At 37.8% G+C, this 20,268-nt stretch overlaps 2 protein-coding genes and 2 long non-coding RNA genes across 4 annotated transcripts; 3 read left to right on the top strand and 1 right to left on the bottom strand.

The window, feature by feature from the left end:
• The first annotated feature begins 2,359 nt into the window (after window positions 1–2,359).
• Window positions 2,360–5,016, top strand: LOC130694040 (death-associated protein kinase 1-like). Its single transcript, XM_057517180.1, has 6 exons — window positions 2,360–2,650; window positions 2,728–3,218; window positions 3,283–3,407; window positions 3,467–4,170; window positions 4,256–4,761; window positions 4,829–5,016. The coding sequence occupies exons 1-6, from the start codon at window positions 2,466–2,468 to the stop codon at window positions 5,014–5,016; spliced, it is 2,199 nt and encodes a 732-aa protein (XP_057373163.1). The 5' UTR covers window positions 2,360–2,465.
• Window positions 5,017–5,681: 665 nt separating this feature from the next.
• Window positions 5,682–8,945, top strand: LOC130694169 (uncharacterized). Its single transcript, XR_009001944.1, has 11 exons — window positions 5,682–5,783; window positions 5,878–5,981; window positions 6,035–6,115; window positions 6,190–6,309; window positions 6,513–6,592; window positions 6,736–6,964; window positions 7,355–7,534; window positions 7,595–7,693; window positions 7,771–7,835; window positions 8,100–8,268; window positions 8,338–8,945. It is a non-coding gene; the product is annotated as an uncharacterized LOC130694169 (long non-coding RNA).
• Window positions 8,946–14,796: 5,851 nt separating this feature from the next.
• LOC130694171 (uncharacterized) lies at window positions 14,797–15,687 on the bottom strand. The gene is made up of 4 exons (XR_009001946.2): window positions 15,480–15,687; window positions 15,263–15,418; window positions 15,064–15,168; window positions 14,797–15,010 (listed from the first exon to the last, which is right to left on the bottom strand). It is a non-coding gene; the product is annotated as an uncharacterized LOC130694171 (long non-coding RNA).
• A 2,026-nt stretch (window positions 15,688–17,713) lies between these two features.
• Window positions 17,714–20,268, top strand: LOC130694039 (uncharacterized). The gene is made up of 8 exons (XM_059495772.1): window positions 17,714–17,886; window positions 17,970–18,049; window positions 18,485–18,874; window positions 18,938–19,062; window positions 19,125–19,248; window positions 19,555–19,825; window positions 19,906–20,181; window positions 20,262–20,268. Exons 1-8 carry the CDS (start codon window positions 17,714–17,716, stop codon window positions 20,266–20,268), a joined length of 1,446 nt encoding a protein of 481 aa, XP_059351755.1.

Here is a 20,268-nt window from a genome sequence, read left to right as displayed (position 1 = left end):
TATTATACTATCCTATCCATTTGTTTTCAACCAAATCATCTGCTTGTATACAGTTGATTTAACGATTTTTTTTAAAAGAGCAGACAACTACCGAGCAAATGCCACTTTTTCTGGTGTGACTTTCTAAAGTTTGGGAAAACAAAATGCGAAAAATCAAATGAAGTTGGCAAGAAAGAGTGATTGTTCTTCAAACGATACTTCCAAGCCATCTGTTTCCCCATTTCTAACCAAAACACAGGCCACTTGCATTGTTCGTCAGTTCGAGCAATACGATGACAACAATAGCCCCCACTCTATGGCGCCATCGAACCAGAAATGGCGCCAAAATGGCGAAATGTGGCCAGGAAAAAAAAGGACTGGAGGGCATGGCTGACCATGAATGGGCGCAAAAAGACGTAATCAGTGCATTCTTACACTGCATCGTTTTCAAGGATCTCTCGAAAATCAATAAAAGGGAAAAAAGGGTTACAATTTGAAATAAAAATCCCAGCCAAACAACTGAGAGGGCGAGTCGAGATTTTAGGCCCTTTCTGAGATGTCATTGTGCGTTGATACATGCCTTGAAAGGAAATAAAAAATATGTAAAAACTAACCTGGAAAAAGAGCAGAGAACTTCCTCCGTTGTGAATTGCATTCAAACGCAGCACAGCCATCGATGAACTATCTGCTTTACATTGGACAATTGGGACGTGGTTGCTGCAATTTGGCGCTTTATTTACCCTCCCCAACTCCAGTTCCTCGACAGCATTGCCAACACAAGCTATGAACCAAATAAACAATTAATCGGAAAAAGATGGCGATGGAAGTATGAAATGTTGGACTGAATTTCATATTGCAAATTGAATTTAAGAATTTCGAATGATTAAGAAATCAGGTTCTGAAGCTGATGAATTGTTAAGATATCAACAAACAGCGTTGCGTTCGCCAAACCAATGTCACTTAACAGAGTTTTGTATTGAAGAGAATCGTCAACTAGGAAATATAAGGTAAAAATAAAAAGAATTCAAGAAAACATTATTTTATCATGCTCAGTTTCCAGCAAGAATTTCAATCCTAAAAACCAACAGCCTGCCATTAAAAAGGAATCTGAAGTGAGTTCTCTGCTCTGCACAAGCCTTCCATTCGAATCGTCATACCTGAAAGTTGACCCTTCATCTGGAACAGATCAGCACCATAAAAGATTATTACCTGAAGTGCGGAAGCGAATTTTTCGGCGGAACAGATGAGCACGATAAAGAAAAACATTACCTGAAACGTGAAAACAAACAGTTCGGCGGCAGCATCATAGGCCAGGGGACTCCTAAGACGTAATTAACACCAGAGCAACAAGGAACAGTCGACAGAAAATCGCCACAGCAGATTCTGAATAGAAACAGGAAGAATTCATTACTAAGAAAAAATAATAGCTATAGAGTGAAGGTATTTGACGTCATTATAGACAACCAAACAACATTGTCCTTCAGCCTGGGGTGGTAATAGAAATAAGTACTCGAACAACAGAACAAGAAGCAAGGGAGAAAAATGACCAAGATGACGCCAACAACAACACTCGGCCACTACGCGAACGCCAAAGCAAAACCCAAAATCAGGGTGAGGTGTGGAATTCACTACAAGGGCACCAAACACCATCCCAACTCTGCTAAAAAACAAGCACGAAAACATTAATTGGACAATAAAAAATATAATCGTAAATTGTTGCCCTCACTTACAGCACAGTCCATAGGCAGAAATAACCACAGCTGCTTCCTACGTGGCAATGTAATATATCGCTTTCAAGAATATTGCACCTAACTAATTATTGAATTGGGAGAAAGGCGTGGCGATCGGTAATAAGGCAAAGTAGTTTAACATACATACCCGAGCGACGAATTTACGAAGGCTACTCGGTGCAAAATCACGTAAAACAGACCAATAAGGCAGCAATGGTGCCATGAAATGTCGACGCATCAACGCTGAAAAACCCTGAAACTAAATTTTAAAGAGACTATTAATGAAAACCGTCACACAAACCCGGCATTGATAAGAACTCAGTAAAGATGAAGTGACGATGAGTATAGGTAGGACATTTTTTATTGGTTTGAATTGCAATACGATATCACAATGATTTGATTTTGTTTTTGTTACCGTGTTACCAGGTTCTATGAATTGGGCCCGTGTTTGGCCACTTTCGATCAGCTGTTTTTGAAGTCAGATGGCGCCAGAAAATACAACGGACGTATGACTAATCATTCACTACTGATAAACCAGGCCCGTAGATTATGTCACAAATGGACAAACATTTCTGTGCGGTCCACTAGGTGTCAGCACAAGTTTAACGAAGGTCATCCAACTTGATTGCTGTGAGACGTTTTTCTCTCGTTATCAACTAAAGGCATTGGTCAATTGTAGAGGTTTTAAAGGAAGCCTTCACAACAATGTCATTCGAAAATTATACATTGCGGAACTATTGAGTTATCCTGTATTTGATGAGTACCGAAAGTATGGCGGATGGCTTAGGTCAGGTGTTTGAAAGAAAGTTCGGAGTTCGCGATGATGAAACAAAAATAATTCGAGTATATCGTGTCCACAAAAATAAAGAAGAAGCTTTGCTGAAGTTAAATCACCCAAACATCATCAAACTTCTCCAATGTGGAAGTGACGATGAGTATATGTAGGATATTTCTTATTATTTCAATCACAATATAATATCAACAATGATTTTATTGTGTTTTTTTAACGTGTTACCAGGTACTATGGATTGGACCCATGTTTGGTCACCTTAGATCAACTATTCTTGAAGTCGAATGATGCAAGAAAATACAAGCCACATCATATCGATGGTTTGCTTCAATTAGCTTCTGGTCTCGGATACCTCCATTCAAATAATTTAGTTCACGGAGACATCATACCAGAAAATGTCGTGATAGTGGTGGAATCTGCTAACCAAGATGAGGTTACCCTCAAATGGACAAATTTTGGGCTGATCAGAAGTATCAGTGAAGCAAAGCAAAACAGTCCCATCAGAAGAAATAGGGCATGGTTAGCACCCGAGTTGCTTCAATTGACAAGACATGAAGGAAATGTAGATGAAATCAGTTATCCAGTAAGCGTCATGAGCGACGTTTTTGCACTGGGACTTGTTTTCGGTAGTCTATTCTTGAACGGCGAACATCTCTACGGTTCCACCGAAAATGAAATTGCCGACAACATAGTTAAAGGAAATCCCATCAACATGCAAAGTAATCCCTGATATACTATAACGATATTGTTTTCTGATTAAAAGAGGTTCATTGCTTTACCTAGAAATGGATGGCAAATTATGCGGCTGTTACGGGAATGAGCTATTGGCACAAATGTTGAGAAACGACCCCAATGAAAGAATAACATCAAAAGAAGTAGTCGTTCAATTACACTCGATCAAGAATAAGGTAAAAATGAATTTAAGTCGAACAATCACATTAAACACATGCCAATTATTTCAATTTAGCTCATTGGAAAAGAAAAAGAATTGCTTGAATTGTGTGGGCATGATTCGCGATTGGATTTAACGGGAAAAATAAAAGAATTAATTCAGTTCGGAATTAACCTGAACGCAAAGGACAAAGAAGGAAGGAATGCGCTTCACCTTTTGTGTCGGTACTATTTAAACCCTAAATTAACCAACGCAATTCAACTTGTAATCGAAAGCGGGATAGACTTGAATGCAAAGGACAATAATGGAATGAATGCCATTCATTATTTGTGTCGATACAATTCAAGCCAATACTTATTCGACGCTATTCAAATTTTGATTCAATCCGGAATCGACGTGAAGGCAAAAACTAACGATGGATCAAATGCGCTCCATTATTTGTGTCGAGACAATTCTAGCCTAAATTTATCCAAAGCAGCTAGGATTTTGGCTGCATTAGGAGTGGATCCGCTGGCAAAGGACAAACATGGATGGACTGTGTTGGATTATTGGTGTAATAACGAGAAGAAGGAATTGAAAATTTGGATCGATCGCGCTGTTCCTCTAATAGGGGAAGGTTACTTTGGCGCGGTATTTAAAGGGAAATTCGAAGGTCGCGAAGTTGCAGTAAAAAGAGTTGAAATACGTCATGTGAAGAAAATAGAAGAAGAAGCTTTGCTAAAGTTAGATCATCCAAACATCGTCAAACTTTTTCACTGTGAAGAGGACGCTGACTTTATGTAAGACTTTTTTATTCTTGTTTTAAATAACAATATAATTTCAAAATTGATTGGTTTTTTTTTTGTTTACGTTCCCATGTTCTAGGTACTACGCATTGGAATTATGTGACGCTGCTTTATATCAACTGTTTCTCAATTCGGATGATCCCAAAAAATACAACGGACGTATGCCACGTCAAATTGAAGTTTTCCATCAATTAGCTACAGGCCTGACATACATCCATTCAATGAAATTAATTCATCGAGACATTAAACCGAGCAAAATCCTCATCAAGCAAAAGCCTGGAGAAGATGAATCAATAATAATGAAATGGTCTGGTTTTGACGTAGCCAAATCCGTAAACGAAAAGGGATATCATTCGTGGACTGGAGTGATAGGAACCAGAAAATGGTACGCACCCGAAGTGCTGGAAAAGCTCATCAAAGGAAAAAAATCGGACAACGAAGAGTTTTGGGGAACCGTCAAGAGCGATGTGTTTTGTCTCGGCCTCATCTTCGCTTATATTTTGTTGGAGGGAGAACATCTATTCGGTTCAAGTGAATATAAAATTCACCAGAACATAATTAGAAACGATCCGGTGAATATGAAGAGTAATACCAATTTACTTCCATACTATTTTACTCTTCTATTTATGAACACTTGGTTGCTTAATTCTAGATATTGATGCCGAAGTGCGCAAATATTATGCGGATGACTTACTAACGAAAATGTTGGAATACGATCCGGAAAAAAGAATTAGTTCGGCAGAAGTCGTCCAACAACTGGAATCCATCAAGAAAAAGGTAATATTATTTTTTTTTAAGTTAGAGAGTAGCAACTTTGGCAATCGAATATTTTTTAAATGACTGAAAAATAAAACGAATCGTCCAGCAAAAATTATGTCCCATCCTTTCGCCTTCGCTCAGAGGCTTAGAATGAAATACCGAGCAAACTAAAAACTGGTTAAAATGCCTAGATGATGTTATGAAACGACATTCATAAAAAAAAAAAAGAGGTCAGTTGCAGTGGTAACTTAAGAATCCATTTATCAGATCTTATCTACGAGACATAGCGCAAACGTCATTTCTTCTTAGTTGCAGCGCATTTTCCAGATTGCGAAAGCAAGTCTCAAGGCCGTTGTCAAACTATTCCATAAATCAAGAATGATAGACTTTCATTAATCCTTACCATCAACATTCTATTCTCCTTTTTCTGGAATTAATTAAGATTTGTTGACAAATTTGGCACCGTAAATCACATACTAGTTATACTCGACGCTGTCAGATTTTTAAGTTTTAACGTTCTCGTACGTAAAGCACATTTTTTTTATGGCATTGGATTTACAAAATTTCTATAAACTAGATAAATATTAATGTATACGTATTGAAGATATTTTGTAAATGTGAATAAAAATGAAACAAATATACGCTGGCATCTGGCAACATTTTCCCCTTCCTTCTAAATAGTCCAAAAATGGCGACATCCGGCAAGGTTATTTCTTTAGCTAGGGAGAGCATTGAACTCTCAGTGAAGAACCATCACTCGTCAATGGCTGACACGCGGTCTTGACATTGTCTTGGTTCTGCAAGAGCGACTTTCGGCTTCCCCACTTTGGAATCAGGAAAACTTTCTGGTAATTTGTTACATTAAAGGGTTTAGCTAGTCATTAAGTGCAACATCATTTATAAATTTAAAGCCAATAGTTAATTATATTGATAACTTTCTAGATGTGTTGGGAGGAGAGCACGTCCCTTATCTGTGAACTTCCCGCCTAAAACTGCCTGAACGTAAAAGGGTTTCTCAGCAAAGCATGGTCAACGTTGATATAAAGGTTGTAAGTGAATGGTTGCAAAGTTCTTCATAAAAGTGTTTTTATTTCTGTAGGTTCAGGTCAATCTCTCCATGAATCATTTTTGTCGTTGGCTGGAATGGTGGATTGAGTTCTTCTACCACCCTTGTGTTTCAGTAATGTTATATTTTATTTGAACTGTTGCTGTGTTTCTCTTTTCTAAGATATTAATTTCCAATATTGTTTTTAGTGTTCAGATATGAAGGCATGTGTTCGTTCCTGGGCTTGTCCACTGTCAACTGGACAAGGCCGGCCCAGCAGATTATAGAAGATTCCCAACATAAGCACCGTAGCAGTGAATGTGTTGAAAGTAGGTACTACACCAATCGTGTTTTGATGTTATTAATTTCAATTTTTTCTTATTTATTTGTAGTAAGGTCTAATTTATCTTTGGGTGGATTGGTTCATTTGCAATTATATATATTAGAATATGTATAATTATAACCGCAATTATATATATTAGTTATTAGTATTGTTCACTGAAGGGGATATCTTAATTCAATCTTTCAACAGGGGGATAGGCCGTTAACGAAAAGAATGCCCGTTAGCTTCGTAAAGTCAACATAGTTTTGATGTGTTGCAGTAACTGGAAGGTAACCAGACCACCTATATTGAGTTTATTTTTCTTTTAAACATTTTACAGTAAATATAAAAACTTGGATTAACTGGATGGAAAAAAATGAATTTGTGTGGTTTGTCTGCTGTAAATAGTTGTAATTTGCCTTTTCTTGTGTAGGTTTACGAGGTTAAACGGAAATCCATGTTGGTAACAGTCCTTTGACGTTCCTTTCTCCGGAAATCAGCAGTTCGACAGTTGTAGAATATTCTCTATGGATGCAACAACTTGCGTGCTCTGCACAGAACTGACATGCCTTTTATGGGATCCTGGAAATTGATTACTGATCTAGAGCTAACAAGTTATTCCACTACGTTGTGGAGAAAATGGAGTCATTCTGAACTGCAAGGTAACAAATCTAAACACACTTTGCTTGAGATGACTAGAAAAAGTGATATTTATTGTGGTACCCATCTGTACAAGAAAGAGAACATACTTCTACAAGTTTAAAGAAAGTAAGAATTCTAGTTGGATTTAATAACTGTTATCATTAAGCTATCTTGATTAAGTAGAGACAAGCGGAAAAAGTATTTGAGAAAGGTTTTGAATTGATGTAGTGATAAGTGATAGTCTTGTACTGCGTGCATTTCTGGCAGTCCTCACTTTTTTCTAGCTTTGGTTTAACTTGGGTGGTAATTCCTTTTTTGTGTTCAAGTCATTTCTGCTTTTAACTTTGTTTTATTCAAGATACGTAATGATTTTAAGAGTAGGTAGCTAAAATGTGTTTACATTTCTTTAGGGTGAAGAAAATTGTAGGAGAAGAAAGGACAGATATCTAACTCGAGTTCGAATATGGATGTCGTTTGCTGTGGGGTGAGATGGGTCAAGTTGTCAATTCCTATAGGGACATTCTTAAAGCTTTCCCTATGTACTGGCAAAAATCAAGATCAAATTATGGTGATTGAATACTCACACACAGGTAAATCTTATACTTCTAATTCAGATTATGCTTATGTTAACATTATGTCCCATTTGGAAGGTTTAACATGGAAGAACTGCAAGTGTTGTTGCAGTGGATAAATGGGTGGTGTTTAACAAATGGATGTGTACGTTACACATAAGCCACGAGGATATTCAAGTAAAGGGTTTTTAGATTAGATTGATATTCAGCTTCCATTTCGTTTTTTAAGAATATTAACCTAATTCATGTTGCAGACTTAACAGCCATGGAGATGACTAAGTAAACCTGTTGGATTGAAGGTGGTTGGTGAAAAAAAAAGGTAATATTCCTTGTTCCATTTTCATAACTTCTTTCTAAAATAAATTTAAACAAAAGTATATAAAAGTGAAGTGGGAAAGATAACACAGCAGGTTTTTACACTAGAATTTCCATTCCACACTATCAGCACTAAATTTTTAAATATAATTGTCTGTGTGCAGGAAGTGTTTCAAATTTGATGTACAATATTGAGATAGGAAGTCGAATGTTGTTGTTCAAGTGACAGACGCAAAACAAAACGTTGGATGACTTGTTTGGTTGTTAGATTGCAGTTCTCCGGGCGTTGTACCGTGCTACATGGTGACAACGAGCTCATACCAGGTCTTGTATTTGGACTCTGAACGTACGTCAATTTTCTTTCAACGGCCGTCCTAGCAGGTCTGTTGTTGAAGTTCAACGTCGTGAAATTCATCTTTGTCGGATGCCCGTCAGCAGTTAAGTTTAGTTGACTGTTTTAATTAGCTATTTGTTACTAACTATGCTGGTGTTCTCTACTTTGATAGGTACTGAGCTGCTCCTTTTTAAAATGTTTTGTTGCATTCATTGCCCATTGGTGCAATTACCACGTACATGAAGCTTTCTGCCAAACGCGATCGTCCATACTTCCTGTAAATGGAGGCTACTAGTGCGTGGGTTGACTAAGTATATAGCACGTAGTGGCATTTAGGCAAGTCTTGAAAAAAATGGGCTGCTCTGGTTAACGCTCGAATGATTTAAGAAAAGTAATGGATAGTGAGTGAATATGGCGATGCAGTTGTTCGCTGCAAATTTCCATGAACATATATATGTATATATCTATATATATATATAAAGTATATTAGACGGAGACTTGGGTTTTTATCGTCAATTTAAAATGGTAGCACCTGCTGTGTGTTATTTCTAACAAGGTTACGACATATTTCCACATAGCTTGCCATTTACGCAGTTATTTGTTAAACAAGAGTTGAAACAGAAATTTTGAAAAGTAGAAAGGGAAAGTATTTTAAGAAAGTGGAACATTATATTGTTTTATGGTAGTTATGTTTGTTGCAGCAAGCTCGCAATGTAAGGTCAATAATAACTTGGCATTGACAGCTTACAGTTAAAAAAATAAACAAATTAATGAATTCTTGATCTAAGCAATATAATTAATATTTATTGCATATTACTATTATTTACAGGATTGTTGGCAGGGTATATCAGCCATTTTTTATTACAGATGTTGTGCTTGTTATATCATAATCCATGCCAAAGTATATGAGTTATGAGAATTTGTTCACACTTCTTTGAAAAAAAATTATATTACTTCATATCAAATTTGTTGTGGATGGAAAATATGAACTTTAGCATAAAATACAATTATAAGTTGAAAATAAAAGACTTATTATGGAAATGGGGGTTTATTTATTTTTCACGATTATGGGATGCATTACCCGTGGCGTTCGTAGCGGGATTTTTTAGAACCATCCTGGTGCATATATTACGAGGTTATCTTTTCACGATTATGGACTGCGTTACCTGTGGCGTTCGTAGCGGGAGTTTTTGGAACCATCCTGGTGTAGATATTACGGGGTTATTTTTTCACGGTTATGAGCTACGTTACCCGTGGCGTTCGTAGCGGGATTTTTTGGAACCATCCTAAACGCAGCCTTACGCATTAGTCATAACGTGATACTAAAATCGATTACACTACAATTACAAGAAACAGGTTATGTGGTACAGGTTCTGTTCAGTATTTCGAAAGTCTTGAGTTCAAACCTCAAGAAGGGAAAGCATGAGTCACATTTTTTGCGTAACGCGTTTGCAAGTAAATTCAAGGTAATTTGTTTACACTTGTCCAAAAGTGTTCTGCACGGTAATAAATGTTCTGATTATTTTCGAGACATCTAGCGGAGAAAATAACAATTCATTTTCATGGCCTTCACAACTGTTCTGTCAGCTGTTGTGGTCAGGTACTTAAACTTTTTAAGTAAGAATTCAAAACAAGTGTATAATTTTAACAAGCAATTATTTGTTCTTTAGTCATTCAATCCACTGGGATTGTTATCGGCTTCGAGCTTGAAGGAATCAAACTCCTGATCAATTGTTTAACAGTGGGCTCAACAAACTTGCCCAGTGTGACACATTTCCTGTCTTTTCATAGCTGAACAGTTGTAGTGAATTTGAAAAGGATTCTCATTGCGGTCAGCCATCCAAGATGTAAGAAATGTTGGCAGAAAAGGTGTAAATTTTCATGATTCGTCAATCACATTCCAACTTCAGGTAGAGTGTTTTTCTTATTAAATTTATCTTGACCTGAGGATGAGTGAAATGATTGCCTAATTACAAATGACAACTTGTCTGCAAGTTTACTTTAAACGTAACATTTTCACATACATGGCACAGCCTACATTATCCTTATTTGTTCTGAGTTTGCTATTTGGTTGTCTAATTGGAATGTTAGTTTTTGAATGAGATTCAGGTTTGATGTTGCAGATGTTACATTAACGGATTATGTTCTTATTCACTAACATTTCAAGGACCAATTTCTTCTTCTTAATATTTACTTGTAAGTAAAAATGAAGCTTTTATATAATTGTGCATTATCTACGTAACTCTTTCCTGTTCAATAGGAAAGGATTTCGTTCATTCTGAGAACATGTCTATCAACAATGCAAGCTCCAATGGGACTTGTCTTATGTTGTACGTGTATATATCAAGTATGTTATCATTTCCAGTTGTCTCTTCCGAAGCTTCTCCCAGAAGAATATGCTAAGCAATCAATTCACGAATCATATAAGGTATGAAATATATATATGAAACAAGAGTTTTTATCCTTAATGGAGTTTGATTGTCTAATTATAGATTAATCATAAATTTTGATCTGAAAAGGTTCCTTGTTTGGGGCAAGGTACTGAATGAAGGATTATGATTGGATACACTACATGGAATTTCCGTACTTTATTCACGTTCTCATTTAAAAACGGTATTTAATATTTAAAAAATTGAAGTGCATATCTGGGCTCCCTTCTTTCTGTAGCCCCGTTTCCCCTAGATTTTTAATAAGCCCGTAGGGGGTCATGCCCCTACTGTAGGTATATTTAAAAACAACATATACCACGGTTTGGAGGTGCTCTGGCCGGAAAGGGGACGTGGGGTGCCGCGTAGTCCGATGATGTGTTCACGGAGGGCGACGTGGCTGCCCACAAATCCGAACTAAAGGTTAATCGCTCCTGTAAAAATGTTCCAAATCTTCGGCTCTTCTTCCGGCTTCTCTTAGCCAATCACCGGGTAATCTCCCCGGTGGGTCAACAAGGCAGTGTCTCCCCCTGCCTGGGTTGACGGCAACTATGAAAGGGCTATTGTGCCCTTTTTAAGTTGCAAAAATAATTCTAAAGTGCAGAGAATTGTCAATAAAAAGTTTTTAAACAACATTTTTTGGAAAAGTTGTATTTATTATTGACCGGGCGTTAGCCTATTCACACTTTTTCAAGTTGTACTTAAATTCACATAGTCCACAGTAACATCTAATATGTGTGTATCCATTTACATACTAGTGTATTTCAGGCTTCTTGAGGAATCGAACCTCATACAATTGGTACGCTAGACCAGCGGCGTTCCGTTCACCCATGACGGTCCTTACTAACAGTAACTGGAATTTGAATGCCTATCTACGTATGCACAGCAGACAAGGTTATTTAGTACTATCTGCTTTTTAATTATCGTCAATGGTAGCTTAATGGTAAAGTACCGCAGTAGCATGACAGTAGTCTTGGGTTCAAACCCCAAGTCAGCTATCAGCTACATAAATAAATACAACGTGAAAAAACTTTAAAAATTCTTTTATTGTCCCTCCTTCCACCCACTATTCCACCACTTTACATTACATATCACAATACAATATAAATACAATACACAATACAACTAACAGGTTGGCTGCCACGCCCCTACACCTACAGTAGCTACATCGCCATCTGAATGATGGCGACAGAGGGGGACACTATGGTCCGGGTTGACACGATGTTGGAAGCCATTACGGGAATGCACACCCCTGGCAACCAAGCATCGCATCGTGCAAAGAGAGGCCCTATGGTGCATTGCCTGGCGCCTTATGGCGAATCTTGGGCAGTGGCGACAGCTCCACCCCACGGCACATAGACCATGGAGTAGAGCAGCGCGGCCCGTCCCTATCAAGCTAAAAAAAAAGGGGGAACAAAAAGGGGCGTGGCAGCCAACCTGTTAATTAGCACACTATACATTACATAAAATAACTACGATACCACGAAGACCACGAGGCGAAGACGAGGCGGCGACGGGCGAAGTGATGACGGGACGACGGGCGAAGCGATGACGGGACGACGGGCGAAGCGATGACGGAATGACGGGCGAAGCGATGACGGGGTGACGGGCGAAGCGATTACGGGATGACGGGCGAAGCGATGACGGGACGATGGGCGAAGCGATGACAGGGCGACGGCGAAACGATGACAGGCGAGGTGAAGAAGGGCCTTTTTTTACTTAGGCCTGCTGTCCGTAGACTGGGGAGTTTGCAGGGCCAGCAATTTTCCGGATGATGAGGCAGGCTTGGTAGTCCTATAATAAGATATTAATCTTAAAAAAAGTAATACGAAAGAAAAAGGAAACTTAAAATACTGAGGCAGAGTGGTGTTGAGGTTCACGTCAAAGTGTGGAGACTGGCATGGTAGTGTAACGAAGCGAAATAGTGAGAAGACTGCTGAATCTGTGGTTTCCAATTGTTTTCAACACAGTTGTGAGGCATATGCTGCACTTCCCATCACATTCAAACTTACATACAATGATGAGCTTGCGAAGAATGATCTTTATTGGCCAGCATTCTTTGCACGTTTAGTTGTGGGCTAAAAATAAAAGCAGAATTATGGCAATTGTAACACTGAATGCCAAAATATGAGTCTAATACCTCACTCTTCAACTCAAAATCACACTACGTGAAAGGCTCAGTCGAAATGACAGGAAGATTGCATGCCAGCATCCTTTGCAATATTGGTTTGACGAGCTACTTCTCAACAGCAGAATAATGGCAATGGGATTCTTATTGAAAAATATATGTCTAGTACCTCTTCACGAGCATGAGAAAAGTATGATGGATAGTTGATGATAAAATGAAGTGGTAAGTATGATGATAGTTCACCACCCAATTACCTGTTACACAAAAAATAATCCATTGATAAGCTTCACTTGATCAACACAATAAGGGAAAACACTTTTTGACACACCATTTGATTTGGTTGAACTTCTACGAGCACAAATTAGTTTGATTTCTGACACTACAGCTGATGAACTTGCATTGCCATCTAGCGGAAATTCAATTTCGTCAGATTTAAAAATAAGCCCGACAAAAAAATTAAGCCCGACTTTTCGGTATTTTTAAAATTAATGTTTGAAACCTAGATATTGCCATAATAATAGATGATTTGAACTCGTAATTCAAGGATGATGTCGAAACTTCAGTTTGTTTTTTCCTGGAATTTATGGTTTAGGAGTTATTCAAATTCGACGTGGTTGTTATTAAACCCCTTTAAGTAGAGGTAAAAACCACAATTAAGAATCAAAAACAAAGCGCTGTTTAGAGAATGGAAGCTACACTTATGATCAAAATGCTTAAAATGTTTGGAATATTAATGTTCATTTTTTACTTTTTGCAAAGTTGAAAAAAAAAATTACCGGAAGTGACCGGAAATAGCCTATATCTCCAGAAATACTGGGCCCACAACAAAACGAATCTGATTTTCGTGATCCTCATGAAATTTAAGGTGTGTCTGACCTATTTTGATCCGTTTTTGGCGAAAAGTCCATTTTGGCCAAAATCGCGATTTTCCCTGAACTATATAGTCCAGGGAAATTTGCGATTTTTGACGATTTTCGGGTATTTTCTACTGACACATGGATTCGATCCCAAATTTCACGAGGATTACGAAAATGCCTGTTTTTTTTTTGTTCAGACCAACCGATAGTGAGTTATTAAGTATTTAAAAACCGGATCTTGAAACGGAAGTTGAAATTTCGGAAATTAAAAAAGTGAACTATGTTCTCCATTACAAGGTTAACAATATCTGCATAGTTTCAAGCGTAAACTATAGAGAATTAACATAATAGGAGCTTTCAAAGTTCTTAAAGTTCAGTTTTCAGGTGCGGCCTACATACCACTTTAAAGGACTACCGCACATATAACAATTGAAGCTAATGTTTCAAAACCATCACCTTAATTTGGCAGCCATCCGAACTAAGATGATAGTGGAACAGATATGGTTATAACCAGAAGAAAGTAAATTGTAGATACAATTCTTGAAGAATATTTTGATTGCAAATAGCACATCTTGTAAAAATATTTTACTCATAATCAGTGATTTATGTTCGACATGGCAGATCAGGTTTGCCACACAAATACATGATTCAAACTCGCAATTCAACGGTGGTGCCGAAAATTCAATTTAGGTTTACCTGGAAGTTATAGATTTGGAGTTATCCAAATTGGAAGTGGTTGTTATAACACACTCCTTTGCGTAGAGGTAAAAACCACAATTAAAAAACAAAACACTGTTGAGATGATGGAAACTCAAATACACCTTCCTAACGCAACCTACGTTATGACTAATGCCTAACGTTTATATTATGCGTTATCTGTAGTTCCAAAAATCCCACTACGAACGCCACGGGTAACGTAGCCCATAACTGTGAAAAATAAGCCCATTTCTTTATGTTTCGCATGATTCCAAAAACTTCCGCTACGAACGCCACGGGTAACCTGGCCCATGATCGTAAAAAATAAAACTGTATTTTTAAAAAACAGTCTCGTTATTTAAACTACTACTTTCCTATATTTTATTTCTTAAAACCTTAATGGTGCCACACAATTAAAAAATTTGTACTCACAATTTAACGGCAATGTGTTAGATATCTGTCGGTTTCATCTTGCAGGAAATGTAATGTCCCGGCCAATTTACCTCATTAACGTGTATTGGAACTTTCATATTTAACAAAGGAATGACACGTGGAATAAATTCTCACAGTTACGAATGCTTAATGTCACATTGACCATCTCTGGACAGATTTATCCAAATACCATTTTTATTTCAATCGTTGAGTCACCAATGCCACAGCAAAAGCCTGGACAGCTGAGAAAGGATACTGAAAATCTAACGTGTAGGCATTCCCATCGATTCTGCTAAACTGCATAACCTGTCATTCATCTCAATTAGAACATCATCAAGCCTCAGCTGATAATAAACTACCTGTTTTCCTTAGAATTCAATCTGAAAATTTTTCGCAGATTCTTGGGTCACTCACCCTCCGAAGTCCAACTGATAAATTTGACTGTGTTCGTTCCAAAAACGGGACTTTGTTGTTCAAAACAAACCCAATCAATTAAATTAACTTTAATTAACATATTTAATTAAAATCTAGTCGATGAGAACTGAAGACCACCATTACCTTATTGAGCAGCTGAGCTTTTTGGAAACTCTCAAGATCGTGAAAATTATGGACTGTTGTGGCCTGAGGATCATCGATATCGTCGACGGGCAGATTCAAATGGGTGGCCCTTCTTCTACTTCAGTTCCTGCCTTTAACTTCAGTTCAGGCACACACCTACAGCAAACACGTAGAATCCACTTTCTTCCCTCACCTAACCTAGAAATGAAAAGTTTACCAGCACTTTCAGGTTGTGCCATAAATCGGTGATGCAGTCGCCGGGGTTAAATCAGTATACGTCTTGGGTGATGCAATGGCTGGTTACTTGCACTTGACGTCCGATATCCTATTGTGCGTTTCTAAAATTTCTTCAACAAGTGGATTTTCCTCGAACAAACAGCTGCAACAATTAACTGGCAATTATGTAAGAAAGTCTGTTCTTTCCATTTCACCTAGAATACAGAAACACAAAACATTTTCTTCATTATTCTGTCAAGACTGAAATGCTTTCACTTTTGGAGAGTAAAATATTGCAACTGGAAAACAGAGACAACCGATTAGATGCCCTGGAGTTAAAGGTTCAACAACATGTAAGCATCTCAATTGGTTTGTTACATAAATAAAACTGAATTACTATTATGTTCCATCACCATTTCTATTAGGCAGAAATTCGAGAAGCTTCGACATCCAAAGTTATTGGAACAAATCCGTGAAGGCTGCTCGATGCAACATCGCGGCCAATTTGGTACGAACAGTGCCATGAAATGTCCACGCAACCACTTGTTTAAAAAACCTGAAACGACACGTGAAAAATACAACGACTATTCATTAAAATAGTAATAAGAACATGGCATTAATAAGAGCTCAGTATCCTGATTGACATCATAGCCTCATGGGCTGCCAGTCATATGCTTAAAACATCACAGCTCAAAAATTATTTATGCCACAGATTACCTGAGCAATGCTCGGAATGGAACCTTAACAATGAAACAGGTTAACAGAAAGCGCCATCAACCCATGCCAGTCCTATAAAAAAAAATAAAACAATTACACAAACTAGGAGAAATAGCTCGCACAGTTATGAAACAGAAACACCAACAAGATCAATTTATACCAGTTTCACAGCAGAGCCGTAGAATGGGTGCATCATAAAAATATATCACCCAAAGATGTAGCATGGAAGCAGCTAACATAACTGCTACACATATTTCCTGATTCAGCAACTACGGAACACCCAAGGATTCCACACAAAACCATATGTAAGCATACATAAGCCTAATAAAAACAATGTATAAAATTAAACTACCAGCCACATATTTAAAATATACAAGATTGGTTTTACCACTCATGAAGTTTAGATCACGAACTCGTCCACAATCGGTAACTCCATCACATCGATGATTGATTACATATATAAACACCTTACACATAATTTTCAAATTGTTACTTCTGACTGGAAAATGAAACCATTATAAAACTGTACAAACCTATAAATCATAGTCATGACCAAACGATCCACGTCTTTAAAATAGACACAGCGAGATTCAGTACGTTTAAAACTTGTAGTCAGACGGCTTTATATACTTTAATTTTTGTTACCCCTTCTCCTTTTTTTATACAAACTGGACGTTGCCTAATTGCCTCAAACCTTACAAAAGAAAACGGAAAAATAAATTCTAAAAGACTTCTTTTAAACATTTTAATATAGCTCTTTGAAGACCTTTTATTTTTGCAAGAAAATAGAGAATATATACGTACTATTTCTTTAAGTATTTACGCATGCATGATTCTGTTGGCTTGAATGTCAAACGTTTCATTGGCTGTAGTCCTGTTGTCGTAAAGCACTTGACCATGAGGTGTCACTCCCGTCTGCTATTCATGCTTCATCAGGTTTGGGGGGGGGGGGGGGGGCTAATTAGAGGAACGTCCCCTGTTAACAGGAGCAGCAAAACAAAAAACAAAAATACCACGCAAACAAAGGCGAAAGGGGGGTTGGAATAGGAATTTGGTTATCGATACGGATGGTGGCGTATTTTCGGTGATGACTACATGAAGATAAACACATTGTTTCCATGGTAATACAAAGATGATAAATACATCCACAACCAACAATGGCAATATTTCATATGCAAAAACCACCACAAATTATAGCCGCATAAAACAATAAAAATAAGGAAAGGGTGATCGAGAATTTAATATTATAGAGACAATAACAGCGAAAGGAATGCCATGCTTATTCAGGATAGAAAAGTTCATCATTATTTTTTGTTGTTCTCCAATCGTTGGGTAAGAGACGCGTTTCACTATCGATAAACCTGGTCAGTAGATTACACAGTATTGTCCGGTTTAAGATAAACGTTATCAAGGAAAGGCGTTGTTCATTTGCGTAGGTCTACAAGGAAGCCATCGCAACAAATTCCTTCGAAAACTGTACATTGCGGAGCTATTCAGTATTTGGCGAGTATAGGAAATATGGCGGATGTTTTCAGTCAAGTGTTTGAAGGAAAGTGCGCAGTTCGTGATGTTGAAACTAAAAGAGTTCGAGTACATCGTGTCCACAAAAGCAAAGACGAAGAAGCATTGCTAGAGTTAATTCATCCAAACATCATCAAGCTTCTCCACTGTGGAAGTGACGATGACTATCTGTAGGACATTTCTTATTTTTTAGAATTGAGAACAGTACGATGTCAAGATTGATTTAATTTTGTTTTCTTTGCCCTGTTACCAGGTACTACGCGTTGGGTCCGTGTTTGGCCACTTTAGATCAGCTGTTTTTGAAGTCGGATGATGTCGGAAAATACAACGGACGTATGCCAAATCATATTGTGACGGGGAACTGCGGGGAAGCCGATGTAAGGGGGTAAGAACACTTGAGACAGTAATTAGAGGAGAACGGGGTGTATTTCGAAGGAACAATCTAAGACACTTTCTGAAGAAGACTGAACCCCGAACCTACTTAGGCTCGGGGTATTTAAAGGCAAGGATCACCCTGTTACGGGTGACGCCGGAAGAATCTAGGAAAAGATGGTCATCTAGATAACACCTAGATGACCGCTACGACGTTCTAACCCTTTTTCTAGGGTAAAGTAGAAAGTGTATACGGAAGGAGTAGTTAAGATGGTCAAGTAGATAACTCTACTTGACCTTACAGTTCAAGACGAGAGAAGAGTTGCACGTGAAATCCATTAACACGTGTGTGTCCTTCGATTCCACGTGACAATATCGATGGTTTGCTTCAATTAGCTTCTGGTCTGAAATACATCCATTCAAATAATTCAGTTCATGGAGACATCAAACCAGAAAATATCCTCATTGCGCAGGGACCTGCTGGCCCACATGAGATAACTCTCAAATGGACAAATTTTGAACTGATCAAAAGTGTCAGTGAAGAAAGGCAAAACAGTTCTATCAGGAGAAATAGGGAATGGTTAGCCCCCGAGTTGCTTCAATTGACAAAACCTAAAGAAAATGTGGATGAAACCAGTTATCCAGAAGGCGTCAAGAGCGACGTTTTTGCCCTGGGACTTGTTTTCGGTAGTCTATTCTTGAATGGCGAACATCTCTACGGTCCCACCGGAAATGAAAATGAAATTGCCGACAACATAGTTATTGGAAATCCGATTAACATGCAAAGTAACACCTGATATACTACATTGATATTTTTTCAGATTAAAAGAGTTCATTGTTTTTTTTTAGAAATGGATGGCAAATTACGCGACTGCTACGAGAAGGACCTATTGGAAAATATGTTGAAAAACGACCCTAATGAAAGGATGACATCGAAAGAAGTAGACGTTCAATTAAACTCCATCAAGGATAAGGTATAATGAATGTAACTCAAGTCGAGCATTCACAAATGCATATGTCCATTTATTCAATTAAGCTCCGTGGAAAAGAAAAAGAATTGCTTGAATTGTGTGGGCGTGATTCGCGAGAGGATCTCACGGGAAAAATCAAAGAATTAATTCAGTTCGAAATTAACCTGAACGCAAAGGACAAAGAAGGAAGCAATGCGCTCCACCTTTTGTGTCGGTACTATTCAAACCCAAAATTAATCGACGCAATACAACTCGTAATCGAAAGCGGGATCGACGTGAATGCAAAGGACAATGATGGAATGAATGCCATGCATTATTTGTGTCGATACCATTCAAACCAAAACCTAATGAACGCAATTCAAATCTTGATTCAATCGGAAATGGACGTGAAGGCAAAAACTAATGATGGATCAAATGCGCTCCATTATTTATGTCGATACAATTCAAACCCAAATTTACTCGACGCAATCGGTATTTTGACTAAATTCGGAATAGATCTGATGTTGCCGGACAACGCTGGATGGAATGCGTTGTACTATTTGCAAAATAAAGATAAGAAAGAGATGAAAATTTGGCTCGACCGCCAAAAACCAATAGGGGCAGGTGGTTTTGGTACGGTATTTAAAGGGAAATTCGGAGGTCGCGAAGTGGCAGTAAAAAGACTTGAAATGCGTCACGTGGACAAAATAGAAGAAGAAGCTATGCTAAAGTTAGATCACCCAAACATCGTCAAACTTCTTCACTGTGAAAAGGACGAAGACTTTACGTAAGAATTCTTTTTCTGGTTTAAAACAACAATATGATTTCAAAATTGATTATTTTTTTGTTTTTGTTTCCGGGTTAAAGGTACTACGCCTTGGAATTATGTGCCGCTTCTTTAGACCAACTTTTCCTGGAGGAGGATGATCCCAAAAAATATAACGGATGTATCCCACGTCAAGTCGAAGTTTTCCATCAATTAGCTAAAGGCCTGGAATATATCCATTCAATGAAATTAATTCATCGAGACATTAAGCCGGAAAACATCCTTATTACGCAAATGCCTGGAGAATATGAAGAAATAATAATCCAATGGGCTGATTTTGGACTATCCAAAAAGGTTACTGAACGGGGATCATACACGTTGACTACAATAAAAGGAACCAAAAATTGGTACGCCCCGGAGGTGTTAAACTTTGTCTTGAACAAAAACCAAAATAAAGAGGATGA

Source organism: Daphnia carinata, chromosome 6 (genome assembly GCF_022539665.2).
Source record: "Daphnia carinata strain CSIRO-1 chromosome 6, CSIRO_AGI_Dcar_HiC_V3, whole genome shotgun sequence".
Lineage (NCBI taxonomy): Eukaryota > Metazoa > Arthropoda > Branchiopoda > Diplostraca > Daphniidae > Daphnia > Daphnia carinata.
This window is presented reverse-complemented; position numbering and strand designations above follow the sequence as displayed.